At 49.0% G+C, this 19623-nt stretch overlaps 1 protein-coding gene and 1 long non-coding RNA gene across 3 annotated transcripts in view; one reads left to right on the forward strand and one right to left on the reverse strand.

Annotated features, from left to right (window-relative positions):
- PKNOX1 (PBX/knotted 1 homeobox 1) overlaps nucleotides 1-9599 on the forward strand; it is a 76769-nt gene extending 67170 nt beyond the window's left edge. Inside the window, exons 10-11 of one of the 2 annotated variants that reach the window (XM_017872044.1) lie at nucleotides 2125-2297; nucleotides 5973-9599. In XM_017872044.1, the coding sequence (XP_017727533.1) occupies nucleotides 2125-2297; nucleotides 5973-6184 (385 nt within the window). In that variant the 3' untranslated portion in view covers nucleotides 6185-9599. The remainder of the gene's footprint in view (nucleotides 1-2124; nucleotides 2298-5972) is intronic. The other variant, XM_017872046.1, reaches the window with a different exon arrangement.
- LOC108529600 (uncharacterized) lies at nucleotides 9229-10968 on the reverse strand. Its single transcript, XR_001885585.1, has 2 exons — nucleotides 10925-10968; nucleotides 9229-9816 (listed from the first exon to the last, which is right to left on the reverse strand). It is a non-coding gene; the product is annotated as an uncharacterized LOC108529600 (long non-coding RNA).
- Nucleotides 10969-19623: the final 8655 nt, after the last annotated feature.

Consider the following 19623-nt stretch of genomic DNA (forward strand, 5'->3'; position numbering starts at 1 on the left):
TCTCTACCAAAATAGAAAATTAGCTGGGTGTGGTGGCATGCATCTGTAATCCCAGCTACTCAGGAGGCTGAGGTAGGAGAATGGCTTGAAACTGGGAGGCAGAGGTTGCAGTGAGCCAAGATCGCACCACTGCACTCCAGCCTGGGCGACAGGGTGAGACTCCATCTCAAAAAAAAAAAAAAAAAAAAAAAAAACCCCAACACATTCTAATAGCAGCGGGACCTTCCCTCCCAGGTCTTGCTGGGGTTGTGGGTAGCCACGGAGCTTGTGCTGCAGGGATCACCAGGTTCCTCTAAATGAGGCATGGTGGGATCCGATCTGCCTCATTATTATTAGACCGTGTCCTAATATGATTGTAGCTATTTTAAAACCTTGGACTTTTAAAATTAAGCAACGTTAGAGCTGATCCAGTTCTAGTTCTGTTGTTTTGCAGAGGGGGGCACTAAAAAAAGAGAGAAGTTGTCACAGTGACACACCAGAGTAGACTCTGAGTCTAAAAGTAATGCTTTTATTTCCCTGATACTGTGAACGTGGCTACTCAGCTATCCAGACCGAGAAGTCTGGCTTTTACTAGATGAGCAATATGTGACTCTTAGCAGGAGGTCAACTACTTTATCACTCATGTTACTGAACAAAGAAGACAGAAATGAGGCCTTAAGCATGGTTGGTATTGTCGCTTCTGCATTAGGTTGGGGTAATGCGTGAATCTGGACGGGTTCTGGTTTCACAGGCACTTTCATGGGACGGATGTTGTTTTTCTTTCCGTTTCTTTCCATTGCAGCTTCTTTTGTAGCAAAGTGGCCCAGTCGGTGGCATAGGGTGGCAGGTGCACCAGAACGCATGTCTGGGCCGCTATCTTTGTCCTCCAGTCACTGCAGGAGGAAGAGCCGGCCTGGGAGTTTAAGTCTCCTTGCACTTTCTCAGATTTAAAGGCAACAGCTCAGAGCATGAGAATGAGAACTAAAGACAGCAGCCCTTAATCTTCATGTGTTTTGAGATTGCTGTCATACTCATTTGATATGAAACAATGTCTACCCTGCCTTGCCAACCTGTGACTGTTGGGCCGGATGCGGTGGCTCACGCCTGTAATCCCAGCACTTTGGGAGACCAAGGCGGGCAGATCACAAGGTCAAGAGATCGAGACCATCCTGGCCAACATGGTGAAACCCCCTGTCTACTAAAAGTACAAAAATTAGCTAGGCGTCGTGGTGTGCGCCTGTAGTCCCAGCTACTCGGGAGGCTGAGGCAGGAGAATCGCTTGAACCCGGGAGGCGGAGGTTGCAGTGAGCTGAGATCGTGCCACTGCACTCCAGCCTGTGCAACAGGGAGAGACTCCATCTCAAAAACACCAAAACAGTGTCCAGCCTGCCTTGCCAACCTGTGATTGTTGCTGGTCTCGTTCTCTGTGGCGTCTTATCACAGGTGTGAGTTCCTAGTTTGACAGAGCTGCTAACGTCTGTTGGGGATTTCATCACTGCTGGTGAATATGTGCCGTGCTAGCCACATGTCTAGGGCCACTGGATGACTTACGCCTTCAGTCATCTAAGAAACAGCTCATCATTGGGAATAGTTTTTGAAAAGATGCAGCTCTTGCCTTAGTTTGTGCTTTGTGGTGAAACGAGGAGGTGGCAGTCCCATTCCCTGATGGCTCAGACATGTTGCCACCCAGAGGCTCTGCCACGTTGGGGATCTGGTGACGTCCAGACGAGTGCAGACTGCCCGGTTGTCTCAGGCATGATGACACTACAGAAAGTCTTGCTTCTTTAACATTTTTCTTCCTTAGGGAAAATAGTGTCAGATTCACAAATTCAAGAGTATCATCTATGTTGTTAGGAGTATCTAGTTCACAAACACACACTAAAGGAGTTAAGGCAAAAAAAAAAAAAGTGCCATGGACAAGTTGGTCCTTATTTACATGATTTTTAAAACAACAGGCTCTGTGTTTCTGGGCATTTAGATAATTTAGAATAGTGTTGAGTCCTCTTAAGTAGTTCTTATAGTGGAGAACGTGAGTTATTCTTTGTAGCATGGTTCATAGAGCAGCGTGTTTGCTGGGATTTTTTAATCCTATATAGGGTCTTTACGAAGTCTGTTTTCATGGAAGCTTCTCTTTGTCGTCCCCAGGTTCATCAATGCCAGAAGACGAATTCTTCAGCCAATGTTGGATTCAAGTTGTTCAGAGACCCCCAAAACAAAGAAAAAGACAGCTCAGAACCGGCCAGTTCAGAGGTTTTGGCCTGACTCTATTGCATCAGGAGTCGCACAGCCACCGCCGAGCGAGCTCACCATGTCAGAAGGTACGGGTGGCTGGCCAAGGCCAGACATGGTGGACCGTGGGGTGGGGATTATGAACAAGAGGCCTGGATCGGGCCTGTTAGCTGTGAGCCTCAGGTCATGCGGTGAACGAAAGTACATGTGGTTCTCTTTCTCTGCAACTAAAACATGAGGAAGCTGCATTCTGGGTGCATGGGAGCTCTCGGTGAGAGTTAGTAGTAGAGAATGTAAAACACATGATAGAAATATGAAATCATTAATTCTGCCTCCAAGACACAGTCACGGACAGTGGATCTTTTCCTTTGCTTCTGTGTTTACTCTCCTTTTCCCTCCGACTCCAGGTGCGGAGGAGGGACTTACCCCGTTCTCACCACGTGTCTTCTTTCTCTTCATCCTCCATGCCCTGCTCTTGTTTTTGCTTATTCCCTGTGGCCTCTGCCCTCCCCCCTGACACAGGCAGTCATTCTGATGTGTTTTATAGGTATCTGTCTGTTCGTGTGATCTCTTCATATTTTTGATGGTTTTGTGTGCGTGTTTTTTTTTTTTTTTTTTTTTTTTTTTGAGACGGAGTCTCACTCTGTCGCCCAGGCTGGAGTTGAGTGGCGCGATCTCCGCTCACTGCAACCTCTGCCTACCAGGTTCCCGCCATTCTCCTACCTCAGCCTCCCGAGTAGCTGGGACTATAGGTGCCCACCACCACGCCTGGCTAATTTTTTGTATTTTAGTAGAGGCGGGGTTTCACCATGTTGGCCAGGATGGTCTCGGTCTCCTGACCTCGTGATCCGCCTGCCTTGGCCTCCCAAAGTGCTGGGATTACAGGCATGAGCCACCGCGCCCGGCCTGTGTGCGTGGGTTTTTAAGTATATGTAAATGGTGGTATTTCCTCTTCTTTTTTTTATGGCAGCGATAGAACCTTATTCAGTTAGGAAAGTTTGGGGCCATTATTTCTTCAACCATATTTTCTGACCTTCCTCCTGCAGCCCTTTTTAGGGACTTCAGTGCCTGTGTATTAGGTGGTGAAAAGTTTCACACAGTTCCTGATGTTCTTTCCAGTTTGTTAGATTCTCTGTGTTTAATTTTGGGTGATTTCTGTGACTCTCCTTCTGCTGCACTCATCTTTCCTTCTGTACGGCTTCATCTTACACCCATCCCATCCAGTGTGGTTTTCATCTTAGACCTTGTAGTTTTCATGTCTCCAGAAGTTCTGTTTGAGTCTTTCCTGTCTTTCATGAGCCTACTTAAGTTTTGAACACACAGAATACAGTTGCCACCACTGTTTGGATGTCCTTCTCTGCGAATTCTAACATCTGTCAGCTCTGGGTCAGTTTCAGCTGATTGATTTTCCTCCTTATGACAGGTTTTCCTGCCTCTTTCATGCCTAGTCATCTCACTGGATGCCAGGCATTGGGAATTTGGCCTTTTGAGGTGCTGGATGTTTTTGTATTCCCGTAAGTCTTCTTGAGCTTTGCTCTGAAGTGCAGTTAGGTCACTTGGGAGCAGTGTGATCCTTGTGGGTGGTCCCCAGCAGTGCTCAGGCTAGTGCAGATTATCCCAGCTGAGGCCAGACCTTCCTGAGTTCTCCATCCAGTGCCTGAAGACAATGAGTTTTCCAGGCTACCTGTGTGAGCGCTGGGCTCTGTTCTCTGTGGTCTTTTCAGACGGTTCTTCCCGCGACCTCAAGTCAGTTCCCTGTGGCAGGTGCTAATGGGTTCTCCCCTGAATGCGCAGGTGACTTTGCGTGGGGGGTGCTGGCCCCCGGGTTAGGATGGGCTGTGAATCACACTTATTTTGTTTCCATTTAGCCTTTCTTGAATTGTGTTATATGCATTTAAACCAGAGCGTCCTCAAGTACTGCTGTGACTGCATTCTTTAGGTTTGGATGTGTGGTGGTCTTCTGTTTAAAGAATGTACAGCTAGAAAGTTATTCTGTTTCTCCCTCTTTCTCTGTCTCCCTCTGTTAGAAAAGGCAATACCTATCTATTGAGGAAAGACATTCAAACAATGTTCAGTGAAAAGTAAATCTCTCTTCCATCCTGGCTTCTACTTCTCCAGGGACAACCATTGTTACCAGTTTCCTGTACAAGCTCCAGTGCATACACAATATGATATTGTATGCACAGATATGAATGAATGAAAGTGTATCTCTTTTAAATTTTTTTTTTTTTGGACAGAGTTTCTGTCTGTCGCCAGGCTGGAGTGCAGTGGTGCAATCTCAGCTCACTGCGCCTTCCGCTTCCTGGGTTCAAGCAATTCTCCTGCCTCAGCCTCCCGAGTAGCTGGGACTACAGGCACACACCACTACACCCAGCTAATTTTTGTATTTTTCGTAGAGACAGGGTTTCACCATATTGGCCAGGCTGGTCTCAAACTCCTGACCTCATGATCCGCCCACGTTGGCCTCCCAAAGTGCTGGGATTACAGGCGTGAGCCACTGCTCCTGGGCCTCTTAAAATTTTACCCAGATGTTAGCATATCACATAACACTGTCTCTACTTTCTTTCATTACTTATTAATACATCTCGCAGAGTTTTACAGATGAGTAAATGTTGGTCCACTGTATTGTTTAGTAGCACCATAGCATTACATTGTTCAATTTTGTTTTGTTTTATTTTTTTGAGACAGGGTCTTGCTCTGTCACCCAGGTTGGAGTGCAGTGGGGCAAGCTTGGTTCACTGCAGCCTGAACCTCCTGGGCTCAAGTGATCCTCCCGCCTCAGCCTCCTGAATAGCTAGGACTACAGGCATGCACCACCATGCCCAGCTAATTTTTAAATTTTTTGTAGAGATAGGGTCTGCCTATGTTGTCCAGGCCGGCTGGTCTGGAACTCCTGGGCTCAAGGGATCCTCCCTCCTTGGCCTCCCACAGTGCTGGGATTACAGTTGTGAGCCACTGTGCCTGTCCTTTCCATTGCTGAGTGTTTTTAATTTGGGCCTTGTTCGTGGATATTTGGGCCGTTTCCATCTTCTGCTGTTAGGTTTTACAACAGGCACTGGCATGTGACAAGGTTTCTCTTCTTTCACACTAATCCTCCTCTTTCTGTATTCTCCTTTTTACTTTGTTTCTCCACTATATTCTTCTTGTGTCTTTCTTCTGTGTTTTTGGGTTTTTTGTTACTACAGTACTTTTTGCTCCATGAATCTGTGTTCTGTGTAGTCCTGATCTCCACTGAGGTTGTTCTTAGGCCGAGGCCTTATTAGCTAAGCGTGGCCTGAGGCTGATTTCAGAAGGAGTTTCTTTTTTGGTTGTTTTTTTTTTTGAGGAGGAGTCTCGCCCTGTTGCCCAGGCTGGAGTGCAGTGGTGTGATCTCCGCTCACTGTGAGCTCTGCCTCCCGGGTTCACGCCATTCTCCTGCCTCAGTCTCCTGAGTAGCTGGGACTGCAGGTGCCCTCCACCACGCCCAGTTCATTTTTGTATTTTTAGTAGAGACGGGGTTTCACCGTGTTAGCCAGGATGGTCTCGATCTCCTGACCTCGTGATCCGCCCGCCTCGTCCTCCCAAAGTGCTGGGATTACAGGCATGAGCCACCACGCCCGGCCCAGAAACAGTTTCTTAAATCCCTGTTGAACATTCCCTAAACATATATAGGTTTTTTTTTTTTTTAACTTTAGGTCAAACAAGTAAACAGTACCCAATTGAGTAATAAAGTGTTTTTCTGCGAGTACTAATTTAAATAATGACACACCTTCATCCTGCCGCAGGAGCTGTTGTCACCATCACCACTCCCGTGAACATGAACGTGGACAGCCTTCAGTCTCTGTCCTCGGACGGGGCCACCCTGGCGGTGCAGCAGGTCATGATGGCAGGGCAGAGTGAGGACGAGTCTGTGGACAGCACAGAGGAGGACGCAGGTGCCCTGGCCCCTGCCCACATCAGCGGGCTTGTCTTGGAGAACAGTGACTCCCTACAGTAGGGGCAGGAGCAGACGCACCTGACTTTTTAGAGTTTGCACAGCAAACATTTTACACAGTTTTATTTCTAATATGTTTTATATGTAGATATAGAAGAGTGCACTTTTGTATTTCATAGTAAGCTTAAAGCGCGTCTTTGCCGGTGCAGCGACTTCTTTCAAGAGTGTGTGTGTGTGTGTGTGTGTATTTTTAAAGGTTTAACGCTAGATTGTGAGGAATGACACACCACTCCCTCCCCACCTTGAATCCCTAATTAGATTAAGAAATAGCGCTGCCATTTTCTAAACCGTGATGCAGTTTTCACTTAGTTCTGTGGTTCCAGCAGATCTCAGTGGGCTGGCTTATTTGTGTGGCCCATGGATTTGAAAGAAGCCGCTGCACCCGAAACTGCCAGTGTGCGGTGACAACGGCACACGCCTAGACTGAGTGTGGTTTCATCGTGAGTGGATGGATGGCAAGCTTAGCAAGCCTAAGTCCCCTCATGTTCAGTGAGCCTGTTTCATTTGCTATATATAAAAAGAAACTCCTATTTTTACCTTGCTGGAATTATTGGATAAAAAAGCTATTTTTATAAATTCGTTATGAATTGGATGATGACTATATTGAGGATAAAATTTCTAGAGAAAGAAACAATACATGCTTGCTATTAACATTTCAATTTGGAATGTTCTGAATTGACCAAATTTAATGAACCTGCCCAAAGTTAGCTACTGTTCCATGGTTCTTTGCTCTCCCAGGGTAGTGATGAGCACTTACTACTATAAAAGAAACAGCTATTTAATGAAATTTTGATATCTGCAAATTTTTGTTGATATGTAATGCTCGGATTGCATTTTACACTTGATCTAAACATGTATCGAAAGGCATTTGCTAAATAGGACTTCAGGTAAGTGAAGCGAAATGGTAGCCAGTGATCCGTTAGGAGCTCTTACCATACATACTCCAGTCTAATTTAAATCTGACCACAGTTGCATGGTTGCTTTACCATGTTAGCTGTGTATTGTTTTAGAAGTTTTAAATTCAAAATATGTTATGCACAGAATGTTTATTATAAACTAATATCAAATGTGCTCTACCCCCATTGGCTCAGAGCTAGGGCAAACAGCAGATATTCAGACATGATTACTTAACTAGCCGACATCCCTGGAGTCCCAGCGGCGAGTTGGTCTGGCGAGGGCGCAGCAGCAGCCCCCACGGGTTGGCTCCCACGTTTGCATTTGTGGCTGGTCTCCTGGTGTCAGTGTTCTCTTGTTGTACGTTGTTGCTTTTGACTTTCCGGAGCCCTCCTGCTCACTTGGCCGTATGAGATCTGGAATAACTGTAGGACTTCTGTTTCCTGGTAACAAGATGAACTGAAAGAGTGGGCTGGGTTCTGTTTTCTTCGGTTTTGATTTGTTTTCATTTGTTTACTTAGGAGTGGTGCTTTTTCTCAGAAAACAGGCCACAGTGTTTCATACAGAATGTCTTTATACCATCTGAAATGGTATGGCCCAAGTTCGTTTGTTTATAGGGTCGGGAATGTCTTTGATTCTTGAGATTCAACAGTAATGATTGGTTGTAAGCCAAGGGACATTTTAAGCGAGTGAAGTGTTTTTTCTGGAACTGATTTTTCCCAGAAGAATATATTAATTGAAGTTAATCATAGGGGAGTACTTCTAGATAACTTAGAAGTCAGCGGGAAACATAGAGAAATGTATTTTAAAATCTTTCAGGAGCTTTAACTGAAAGACTTGATTATCAGCTCTTTTAGGGAGAGAATGACATTGTTTTTTTTTGGGACAGAGTTTTGCTGTTGTTGCCCAGGCTGGAGTGCAATGGTGCGATCTCAGCTCACTGCAACCTCTACCTCCCTGGTTCAAATGATTCTCCTTCCTCAGCCTCCCGAGTTGCTAGGATTACAGACATGCACCACCATGCCTGGCTAATTTTGTATTTTACTAGAGATGGGTTTCTCCATGTTGGTCAGTCTGGTCTCAAACTCCCGACCTCAGGTGATCCACCTGCCTCAGCCTCCTAAAGTGCTGGGATTACAGGCGTGAGCCACCGTGCCTGGCCAAGAATGAAGCCACCATTGCATTCCTCGTTTGTGAACTGTTTTCTCATATTTTAAGTCAAGTCTACAAGATCATTTTAACCTAAGTTCCAACTTTGTTGGACTTCTTAAAATAAGCACCCATGAAAGCCAGCCGGCCCTTCCTCCTTCCCTCACCACTCTCCGTCTCTTGGGCTGCCTGCTCTTTAGTGTAGATTAGTGGAAGCCATTCACAGAATGTAGACTCATGTATAGGTCACTGTTTCTTTCCCCCACTAGAAATCACATTCACTGAGCAGTGGATTGAATTTAAGAGCACTGCCCTTGCCCAGCGCAGTAGAGCGTGCCTTTCGTTCCAGCTGCTCGGGAGTCTGAGGCAGAGGATGGCATGTGCCAGGAGTTTGAGGCTGCAATGCACTGTGCTTACACCTGTGAATAGCCACTGCACTCCATCTTGGGCAACACAGTGAGACCCCATCTATAAAAAGAGGGCACTGCGTGAACCTCGGTGGCACTGGAAGCTCTGGCCTGAGTTAAATACCCATGCTGAATGGTACAGTGTGCATTCTCTCCAGCTGAAAACTTTCAACTTTCCTAAATTCTTACTAAATTCAGAGGAATCGGATAAAGATCATTTAGAGAGAGGGTGCTTATGGACATAGCCTGAGTTTCCTTTAACCTCTCTCCACTGGGTGCTTTTAACTAGCTTCTACATGGCAAGCCATTTCAGTTTGTAAAATCACTGCCCAGCATGTTTGAGGTCAGTTGGCACCTTAAAACACCTGTTCCCCAGCCCTCGGACAGTGGAATCTGTAAAAGTGTGACCCCTTTAAGATTTCATTTTAAATGATCAGATTCGATCCCAGTTTTATACTTGTTGAATTTTTCCCTATGAAGGCTCCCTTTGAATGTGTCTTGAGACCCAAATTGAGCATGTTGCTGTTGTTCCTGCCCTGCACCTGTTGAGGAGTGGCAGGGCTGGCTGTGCTGGGTTCCTGCACGCTCCTGCTGAGGGCCTAGCTTGGCCTTTGCGCTTTGATTCCAGATAGATGAGTGGAAGTGTTTATCCAGTAGGCAAAGGAAACCCTCATGGCTAAGGGCTCCGGGAGTTGTGTCTGTGTGACCTGCGAGTGATCCGTCTCCTGCCTGTGTGAGGAAGCAGGGTGCCCAGCTGGGGTTCTGCCCCCTGCGAAAGCCCATTCCTGGCACTTAGAGACAGAAAGAACTCAGCAATCTTCTTTCGTTCTAGTTATGTTCGGTCTTTGAAACTGACAATCTTTGAAATGTGAATACTGTAACAATATGTTTTCTTGGATTGTTGTCTTTAAAAGGATTTTGTGAAGCAATTGATTTATCAAAGCAAAAAAATTAAAATAGAAACTTGCTTTATGAATGTTTTATTTTATAAAGCTCATGTCACCGAAAGCTGCTTTTCCATTTTAGGTAAAACATTGAGAGCGTTTTCATGTTTTCTGGTGACATGTAGGGTCTGTAGTGACCCCTGCATATTGGGAAACGAGGACCACACTGCATTGGACTATTCAGGTCCATTCACATGTCCAAGAATCTTTTCTTCAATTCCTTACTTTGTTCATTCATTGGCTGTCCAGGCAGAAAATGGAAACAGGTAGCTTTTATGTTTTTATTATAGTTTTCTATAAATCTAATTATTCTGATAGTTACAAGAAGATAATGACTCATCAGTAAGGTAACATGATCTCTTTCATAGTTCATATTATAAATTTTCATGACAAAGTTCCTGAAGGTTTAAAAGGTACATTGAAACAATTTCAGAGGGTTTTTAGTCTTTGTTATCCAAAGTGTTATAACCCAACAACTGTTCATGCTTAGAGGCTAAAGTCAGCAGACTTAAGTATTTTAAAAACCACATCCAAAATTGTGCGTCTTGTTGGTGATTAGTAGTGACAGCTGACTGTATTTTTTCAGGAAATGTTTTTCATTGATTTACAGAAAACAGAGGCACTGTGTTGTGTCTCCAGCTCCCTCAGGTCGGAGGTGAGAGGACGGACATGAGCTTGATTAGTGTGGGGTCTCAGGCAGCCCCGGCGTCTCTAGACTTCCAGGGCTTCCTTTGTGAAAAGGAAGAACTGGGCCGGGCGCGGTGGCTCAAGCCTGTAATCCCAGCACTTTGGGAGGCCGAGACGGGCAGATCATGAGGTCAGGAAATCGAGACCATCCTCGTTAATACAGTGAAACCCCGTGTCTACTAAAAAAAAAAAAAAAATACAAAAAACTAGCCACTGCACTCCAGCCTGGGCAACAGAGCGAGAATCTACCTCAAAAAAAAAGAACTGGCTTATAAGGTTTATTCTAGCTCTACAGTGATGTTTATGACTCGTAAGACTATCTCTCCATGTAAAGAGATGAGGGAGTAATAGTCTAGCAAATCCAGAAAATAAGAAATATTTGTATTAAATATTTAGTGTTTCACACTTTCTGAATTATACGAATGTCATAAATAATGTCTACTCTTTTTAGCTTTCATCCCATTCTATTATATATACTCTCAGAAGAAATTCTTAGTACAAGGCCAGGCTTGGTGGCTCACGCCTGTAATCCCAGCACTTAGTGAGGCCAAGCTGGGTGGACCACCTGAGGTCAGGAGTTTGAGATCAGCCTGGCTGGCCAACATGATGAAACCCCGTCTCTACTAAAAACGCAAAAATTAGCCAGGCATGGTGGCTCATACCTGTAATCCCAGCTACTCGGGAAGCTGAGACCGGAGAATCTCTTGAATCTGGGAGGCGGAGGTTGCAGTGAGCTGAGATTGCCCCACTGCACTACAGCCTGGGGCCTAGAGCGAGACTCTGTCTCAAAAAAAAAAAAAAAAAAAAAAAATAGTACAAATTATTTTTGCCCTTGTACAGTAAGATCTTTTTACCTTCACTAAGACCTAGGATCATTGTTTAACTATCGTTCTTCATAAAATCTGCGAGACAAGTGACTATATAGCCTCTAAGCAGGTGCAACTGAAAGCAGTGAATGCTGCTCCCGGGGCATCTGGGCCTGGGCCAGCTTTCCCCAATGCCACATCCTCACCACACGGCCCAGCTCGGTTTGGCACCTGCAGGCTCCTCTCTGCCAAGCCTCCTCAGGTCTGGCTTTTGTAGTCTATAAAGGACTAGTTAGGGTTGCTTACTTGGATAATTTGTAAATATTCTGCATAAAAATAGTATTTAGAAGGTATCATCTTATACAGATGTTTCCATTCTTTATCTCGTTATTTGAATGAGGATTTCAACCCTGTAAAAGCAAGAGATGGTTTTTTTTTTTTTTTTTTTTTGGGACGGAAGTCTCGGCTCTGTCGTCCAAGGCTGGAGTGCAGTGGCGATCTCCAAGCTCACTGGCAAGCTCCGCCTCGCGTTTACGCCCATTGCTCCCTGCTCAGGGCCTCCCAGAGTAGCTGGACTACAGTGCCGCCACCTTGCCCGCTAGTTTTTGTATTTTTTAGTAAGAGACGGGGTTTCACCGTGTTAGCCATGGAGGTCTATCGATCTCCTGATCCTCCGTGATCCGCCCGTCTCGGCCTCAAAGTGCTGGGATTACAGCTTGGCCCCCAACTGGCGTCCGGCCTGCCAAAGAATGGTTTTATACTACATCAAGGAATTCTTAGCGGCATGGTGCCTTCACACCTTTTATTCCGCAGCACTTTGGGAGGCCGAGGCGGGCGGTCACCTGGAAGGTCAGATTTGAGACGCCAGGCCCTCTGGCTGACATGGAGAAACCTGGCTGTACTAAAAATACAAAAATTAGTCGGGCATGTGGTGGGTGCCTGAAATCCCCAGCTACTCGGGAAGCCCTGAGGGCAGGAGAATCGCTGAACCTGGGAGCAGAGGTTGTAGTGAGCCGAGTCCATGGCCACTGGCAGCGCAGCCTGGTAAACAAAGAAAGGCAAGAAAAACCTCCCCTTGTCCCCCTCCACCAACCGCCCCCCCCAAAAAAAGTGCAGGAATTCTTTTTATTCCAGCCATACTTTCAAAAGAAACATTTTAGGCTGGGGCGCAGTGGCTCATGCCTATTAATCCAGCACTTTTGGGAGGGCCGAGAACGGGCAGATCATGGGTCCAGAAATCGAGACATGCTCGTTAATACAGTGAAACCTCCGTGTCTACTTAAAAAAAAAAAAAAAAAAAAAAAAAAAAAAACAAAAAAAATCAAAAAAACTAGCCCGGGCGCGGTGGCGTGTCCTGTAGTCCCAGCTACTATAGGAGGCTGAAGCAGGAGAATTCCGTGAACCCAGGAGAGGGAGGTTGCGGTGAGCCGAGATCACGCCACTGCACTCTAGCCTGGGTGACAGAGCGAGAGTCCTTCTCCAAAAAAAAAAAAAAAGAAAAAAAAACATTTTAATGATGGCTTTAGTTGCTTAGACATTTTTAGAAAATGGCCTGTAGGAAAATAAGGTATATTTTAAAATATTTCACTTTGTATTTACTCAGTTTTCTTTCACATTATCTTAACACAGCAATCCATGTCAGAAATAAGTTGTGAAGCCCTTGACAGTTTACATTGTCTTGTGTGTTAGTGTAGACTGAGTTGTAGAGACCGTGGAGCTAGAGGAGAGCAGCCAGCAAAGGTGGAGAAATACTCAGCTGAACTGTGCCAGGGAATCCCAGGAAGGACTGCTTCCCGCAGCAGAAGCTGTGAGAGTGGGGGTTGCTGTGGGAGGGTAGATGGGAGGAGGACAGGGGGCTGGGCAGCCGGGAGGGACTGGTGGCCTGGGAGACAGCAGTGCAGAGGAGAGGGGAGGGCAGAGGCAGGCGCCTTGGGTTCTGGGCATGGCCATAAGCCACTGGAAGATGGTATGGGAGCTTATCTTTGCTCCGTTGGGGAAGAAGCCCTTATTTTGAGACCCCAAAGGCATAAATCCAAGGGCAAAACATGGGTGATTTGGCCAGATCAAAATTCAGTTTTTCTGTGCAGTGGAGGACACAGAGGACTGTTAACAGGTGGTGACTGACAGCAGCACTTTGCTCATTCCTTCTTTTTAATGATAAAGCAAGCAAGGAGCCAGTGTTTAGGGGGATTCTAGAAGTCTCTAGAACCACGACAGCGAATATTAATAGTTCATTGAAAGGAGACCAGAGGACCAAGCAGCACGTGAAGACTGCATGGCCTCACCACACCCAGGGAGTGTGAGCTGGAGCCCAGGGGCGTGCCGCCTCGTCGGCAGGCTGCAGTGAGGAAGCTGGGATTGGGGATCTGCAGAAACGAGAACTTGTGTGGTGCTGGCAGGAATATCACAGGGCCAGCCATTTTGGAATGAACCTGACAGTACAGTCACATGTCACATAACAACGGGCTGTGCTCTGAGGAACGCCTCTTTAGGGGACTGTCACCGTAGGAACAGCACAGTGCGCTCACACAGCTCACTCCACACCCAGCCTGTGTGGCTTAGCCCATTGCTCCCGGCCAAAGACCAGCACGGCATGTGACCCTGCTGCGTACCCAGGGCAGTCATAACATATCGTAAGGATTTATGTGTCTAAACAGCTAAATTGGCTGGGTACCGTGACTCACGCGTGTAATCCCAGCACTCTGGGAGGCTGGGGCAGGCAGATCACTTGCGCTGAGGAGCTCCAGAGCAGCCTGGGCAATAGAGTAAGACTTCATCTCTACAAAAAAATGTAAAAATTAGCCTAGCATGGTGGCTGACACCTATAGCCCCAGCTACTCGGAGGCTGAGGTGGGAAGATGTCTTGGACTCAGGAGGGAAAGGTTTTAGTGAGCTGTGATTACACCACTGATGCCAGCCTGGGCAACAGTGCCAGACCCCGTCTTAAAAAAATATGCTAAACAAAAAGATACAGTAAAAATACAGTCTAAAGTGTTAAAAATAGCACAGGGCACTTACCAGGAGCTGTAAGCGCGTCAGGGAGTGTGAGCGAGCATGGAAGCCTAGGATGTTACTGTATATGTGCGCTGGCAGCACGTCAGGCTTGTTGACACCGGCCCCACCACAGACACGGGAGATACGCTGTGCTCCACATTCTGACGACAGGGACTTCTCCATTCCGCTGTAACCTCACGGGACCTCCTTGGTCTGCTAGGTCTGCTGTTGGCTGAAACGTTGTGGGTGGCACAGACCTGTGCAGAGACGCTCACTGCAGCCTCGCCTGTGACAGCAGGGTTTACAGAAGCAGCATGGACACCCACATGGAGGGGAACGGGGTGCGCTGCTGGGCGTGTCGTGTCGTGGGGGTGTGGCTGTGCGACAGTTGGTGCCGGACATTCTTGGGTCTGCTTCTGTCAATAGCTTTATTTCGTGGCCGTGGATTGTCTGGTGTTTCTCTCAGTTTATTGAATGCCGGGGGTCTTTTTGTAGAACAGTGGAGACCGAGATGAATAGTCCTCCTGCCCAGAAACAGGCGCTCCCCTCGGACAGGCCCTGGGTGGGTGTGGCCAGCAGGTGAGCTGGCTGTGGGCTTGGGGCCGCCTTTGTCCCTGCAGGCACGACAGGCTTCCGATTCTTCCAGCAGGGGCCACAGCCAGCCTGTGCATGGTGTGGGTGCCAGAGTGGCCCTGCCCCTCCTTAGGTGCCAGCAGGCCTTGGATGCTGCACTGTGCCTGGTGTCTGTTCCTGCCCTCCCTCGCAGAGGGCTGCTGCTGCCTGCTCCTGGCTCCTTGGCGTGCTCCTGGCTCTGCCTTCGTCGCAGGTGGGTCCTATACCCTTGGGGTACAGGACTCATGCCCACTCCTGCCTCTGCTGCCAAACTCTGCCTTATCTCTGGACAGTGGCTTGGGCGGGAGGGTGTCTGAGCCAGGGCAGACCTTGAGTTGAAAATGTTTTCTGCCTCTCCCCGGTGGCTCTTTACCTGGTGGAAGGAAGGAAGGGGCTGCAGGTTCCCCGTCCCCTCACCGTTTTCTCCTTTCCTGCCCTCTGGCAACTGCCAAACTCGGGGCGGGCAGGGAGGCCTTTGCCCTGCGCTCCAGAGTGCACACAGACCTCTGTGCACAGTCTGAGAGTTCAACAGAAATGGGAATGAGGAAGGGGAACATTCGGGTTTGGAAATGGTTTTCACTCCGAGTTGAAGGCATTGCCTTTTACCTTGAGCAACGTAAAGCTGTTCTGATTCCCGCTTCTCTGTATGGAAGGATCCTCTCGGGCAGTGTCCAGGGTCTTATGGCAGGAATGACATCTCCAGTCCCCTGTGCCCCTCTGGAATTTTGCCCATCCAGGGAGTCCCCCGCTCTTGATCCTGGGGAGGTTTCTGTGGCCTGCTGGGGAGGTAGCTGCCATGTGACTGACAGGTTGAAGGGGCTCAGGCTTGGCCTGGGTGCCATGTTGGAAGGAAGCCCAGGCTGTGGGGACAGGCCATGCAGGTGTCCTGTCTGCCAGCTCGTGCTGACCACCAGCTACACACAGGTGAGCCTACAGGCATCTCAAGCCACCCCAGCTGATGAGCAGAGCAGGGCCCAGCCGCCCGTGAGCCCTGCTCCAGACACAGATGTGTGAGCAAAATAAATGTTGCCACTGTCTGAAGCCACTTTTCTGGTTGTTGTTGTTGTTAAACTGGCTTAGTGCCTGAGGCGGGACTCTGTGGCTGCTTCTGTCATGTCATGTGGGGCCTTGGCATGGACCGTGCCTGTCGTGTGCCGGGCATGCACTGGGCCATGTCAGCCCTGCACCAGCCTTCCTGGGGCCTGCCGTGGACCCACGCTGCCCGCCGGTGATGCCGGCTCTGGATCCAGTCACTGAGCGGCGGTGTTAGATCCATAAAGAAGTAAAGTTTGGGGGAGCTTGGAAGGGAGTGGGCCGTCCCGGGCCTCTTCACCCGATGCTGACGCCACCTGGGTGTGAGCCAGCAGAGAGGGCTGTGCCCCAGGTGTGGCACTGTGGGCAGGAGCTGCCCACTCAGGCTCTGAGGTCTTTGAGTCATTCTCTCCCAGTTCAGGCTCCCCTCCAGCAGCTTCCCAAAGCTTTGATGGAGCTGTCCTGAGTCATGTGCACATCCTTGCTAGCTGCAGCCTGAGGAGACACTGAGCACACGGTTCACATTTCTAAAATGATGCTGTAATCAAATATGTTAAGCTAAATCTTTTTTTTTTTTTGAAATGGAGTCTTGCTGAAGTATAGTGGCACGATCTCAGTTCACTGCAACCTCCGTCTCCTGGGTTCAAGCAGTTCTCCTGCCTCAGCCTCCCAAGTAGCTGGGATTACACCCATGTGCCACCACGCCCAGCTAAGTTTTATATTTTTAGTAGAGATGGGGTTTCACCATATTGGCCAGGCTGGTCTCGAACTCCTGACCTCAAGTGATCCACCTGCCTCGGCCTCCCAAAGTGCTGGGATTACAGGTGTGAGCCACTGCTCCTGGCCAAACTAAATCTTAAGAGAACACTTTTAAAATGTTATTTCAGTGCAAGTAGTTGCTTCAATTAAGCGCTCACTGGTTAAAAAGAATGTCACCGATACTACCTCTGCCCACTGCCCGACAGTGGGTCCTGGCCTGGGCTCTTTGAGGTCCACCTCCAGCTGAGCCCCACCGAGGCCTCACTGTCCCTACTGGCAGAAGCCAGCTGATATGCCCCTGAGCTGAGGGCTGTCGAGGATTTGGTGGTCCAAGGCGTCCCTGGACTCACTGCCTGCCAGGCAGGGACAGCCCCTGCAGAGGAAGAGGCTGAATACTGGACAGGGGTGCCTGCCACTCCACAGGGCCTGTCCAGTGCCTGTCCTGGTGGGTGAGCAGCAGGCTCACCACCTACTCAGGGCGCAGCACCACCAGGGCTGTGCTACAGGCTGCAAAAGGCCCAGCGGTGCCCGAGCCATTCTTGGTGAGGAAGATGCCCAGACACAGGGCAGCTATCAGCACGGGAAAGGAAAAGCCTGACCTTCGGGCCACATCACAGACACCTGGTTGATTTAATAAGACTGAATCGTGGCTGGGCGTGGTGGCTCATGCCTGTAATCCCAGCACTTTGGGAGGCCAAGGCAGGTGGATCACTTGATAAATGTTGCCACTGTCTGAAGCCACTTTTCTGGTGGTTGTTGTTGTTGTTAAACTGGCTTAGTGCCTGAGGCAGGACTCTGAGGCCGCTTCTGTCATGTCATGTGGGGCCTTGGCATGGGCCGTGCTCAGGAGTTTAAGACCAGCCTGGCCAACATGGCAAAACTCCGTCTCTAGCAAAAATACAAAAATTAGCTGGGCATGGTGGTGCACAGCTGTAGTCCCAGATACTTGGGAGGCCGAGATGGGAGGATCACTCAAGCCCAGGAGGCAGAGGCTGCAGTGACCCATGATGGTGCCACTATACCCCAGCCCGGGCGACAGAGCCAGACCTTGTCGCACAAAAACCCACAGAAAATCCTGAATTGTAAAGCACACTGATAGACTGGTTCTGTCATTAAAGTACTGAAAGGATTATAAACCCAGCGTTCCTCAAATGCAGTCTTTAGGACTTTTAACAGTGGGTGGTAATTGGCTGCACCTGTGTCCCTGTGAGGGCGCCTGCCAAGCCTTTGGAGCCATGTGTTGTCTTAGGCGGGCCGCATGTCTTCTTGCACTGCTGTTTCTGCTAGACATTTGCTCACATCCTTTTTTACATTTTTAAACAAATAGCACGAATATGAACTTGAGCTTGGACCAAGACAGTAGTTCTGAGCTCAGTGAAACTCACAGCACTAGGGTGAAGTCACTGAGCACGGCAGTCTCTTGCTGACAGCCTGTGCTTTTATTTGACATCATCTTTTCGTCTGGCTCCTGCTGTCACTCTCTTGCTGGTGGGTTTTGTAAGCATTGGTACTTTTCAATGATCCCTTCTGGAAACCAGCCCCCACCTGAGCTTTCAGGAATGTATCTGTTACCACTACTTTTCAGCAATTCTTTCTGCTCCCTTTGCCAAGGTCTGTTTCTCCAAGATTGGAGGGGGTCATTTGAATCAGCCCAGATGCTTTCAGCAGCGAACAAGAGGCCCCAGCACCCGGCTTCCGCCCCAGGAGGGTGTTGGTTCTCTGGCATCTCTGTGGCCATGGGGTGCCACCGTAGCAGCCAGGGCCACACACTGCTTATCATCGGGGCCCCACCAGGGGATGCTGTTGCTCCCGGCCCTCTCGGCAGAGCCCTGGGACCCACCCTGTGTGGACTGCTGAGGACACATGCCCACCCAGACTAGTGACTGGCCAGGGAATGGCATGTACCCGTCGGCTTCTGTCGACTGAGGTCAATCCCTAGTCCCCATTCCCGCCCTCCCATCATCATGGCTGTGGGAAGAGGCAAGGAGACCTGAACTGTCAGGAATGAGGAAGGGGATGGATGCCGAGTAGATTGACATCCATGACTGTAGGTTTCCTCCTTCCCCTACCTCGAGGGCTTTGGCAAGATTAGGCAAGTATGTGAGGAGAAGGAGTGGGCCTGGCTCCCCTGAAGCTGAGCAGTCAGGGCCTGAATGATTTGAATGGGATCCAAGTAAACCCCATGGCCCCACATGGCAGTCTCTGCATGGAATCCAGCCTGGGCTCATGAGCTGCTGCCTCACAGGCCTGGCACAGCGGTGCTGCTAATTCCTTGCCTCTAGTGGGTAGGGGACTGATGGGCCCTGCTGATGGCAGCAGCAGGCCATCTTTGGAGCAAAGTTGGAGCCGAGTTCAGGTGCTATCACAGCCTGACTGGGTGTGCACACACTTGGGGCAATGCTGACACGCCAGCCCCTTGCCACCTCGGCCCCCTCTGGACTTTGGGCACTGATAAGCGTAGGAGGAAAGCCAAGTGGGGACTGAGGGCAGCTTGGTGCTGGCCTGAAGGCACCCTTGGCACCATGAATGGCAGCAGGAGGCAGACAGGTTCCTGGGTGGAAGGGGGCAGGTCCTTGGTGAGGCCCCACCTTCAGGCCAGGAAGGGCTTGAAGGCTGGGGGCAAGGCTGCCAGTCCTGTGGACTGGAGTGGGAACTTACGGTGCCTTTTTCAGGCCTGCCCATGGCCTCCCTTGGACCAATTGGCACAGCATGCACTTCCTCCCCATTGAGGCCCATAAAAGCCCCAGGCTCAGCCAGAGCTGAGCAAATGTTGGGATGACCACCTGCAGACAGGAGCAACCTACTCAAGGACCCCTCTTTGCTGAGAGCTACAGAGATGGAGCGATGACAGGGAGATGATGGGACGACCAGCTGCAGAGAAGAGCTACCCTCTCTACTGATAGCCGAACACTTGTTGGGATGACTTGCCTAACAGAGAGGAGCTACCCTTTCTGCTCGGAGCTGAACAGACATTGGGACACCCTGGCTGCAGAAAGAAGCTGCCCTCCCTGCGGGTTTCCTCAAAGCTGTTCTATCACTCAATAAAGCTTCTCTTCATCTTGCTCACTCTCCACTTGTCTGCGTACCTCATTCTTGGATGCAGGACAAGAACTCAGGACCTGCCAAATGGCAAGGCTAAAAGAGCTGTAGCACAAACA

Source organism: Rhinopithecus bieti, unplaced genomic scaffold, assembly GCF_001698545.2.
Source record: "Rhinopithecus bieti isolate Rb0 unplaced genomic scaffold, ASM169854v2 scaffold_5889, whole genome shotgun sequence".
Taxonomy (NCBI): domain Eukaryota; kingdom Metazoa; phylum Chordata; class Mammalia; order Primates; family Cercopithecidae; genus Rhinopithecus; species Rhinopithecus bieti.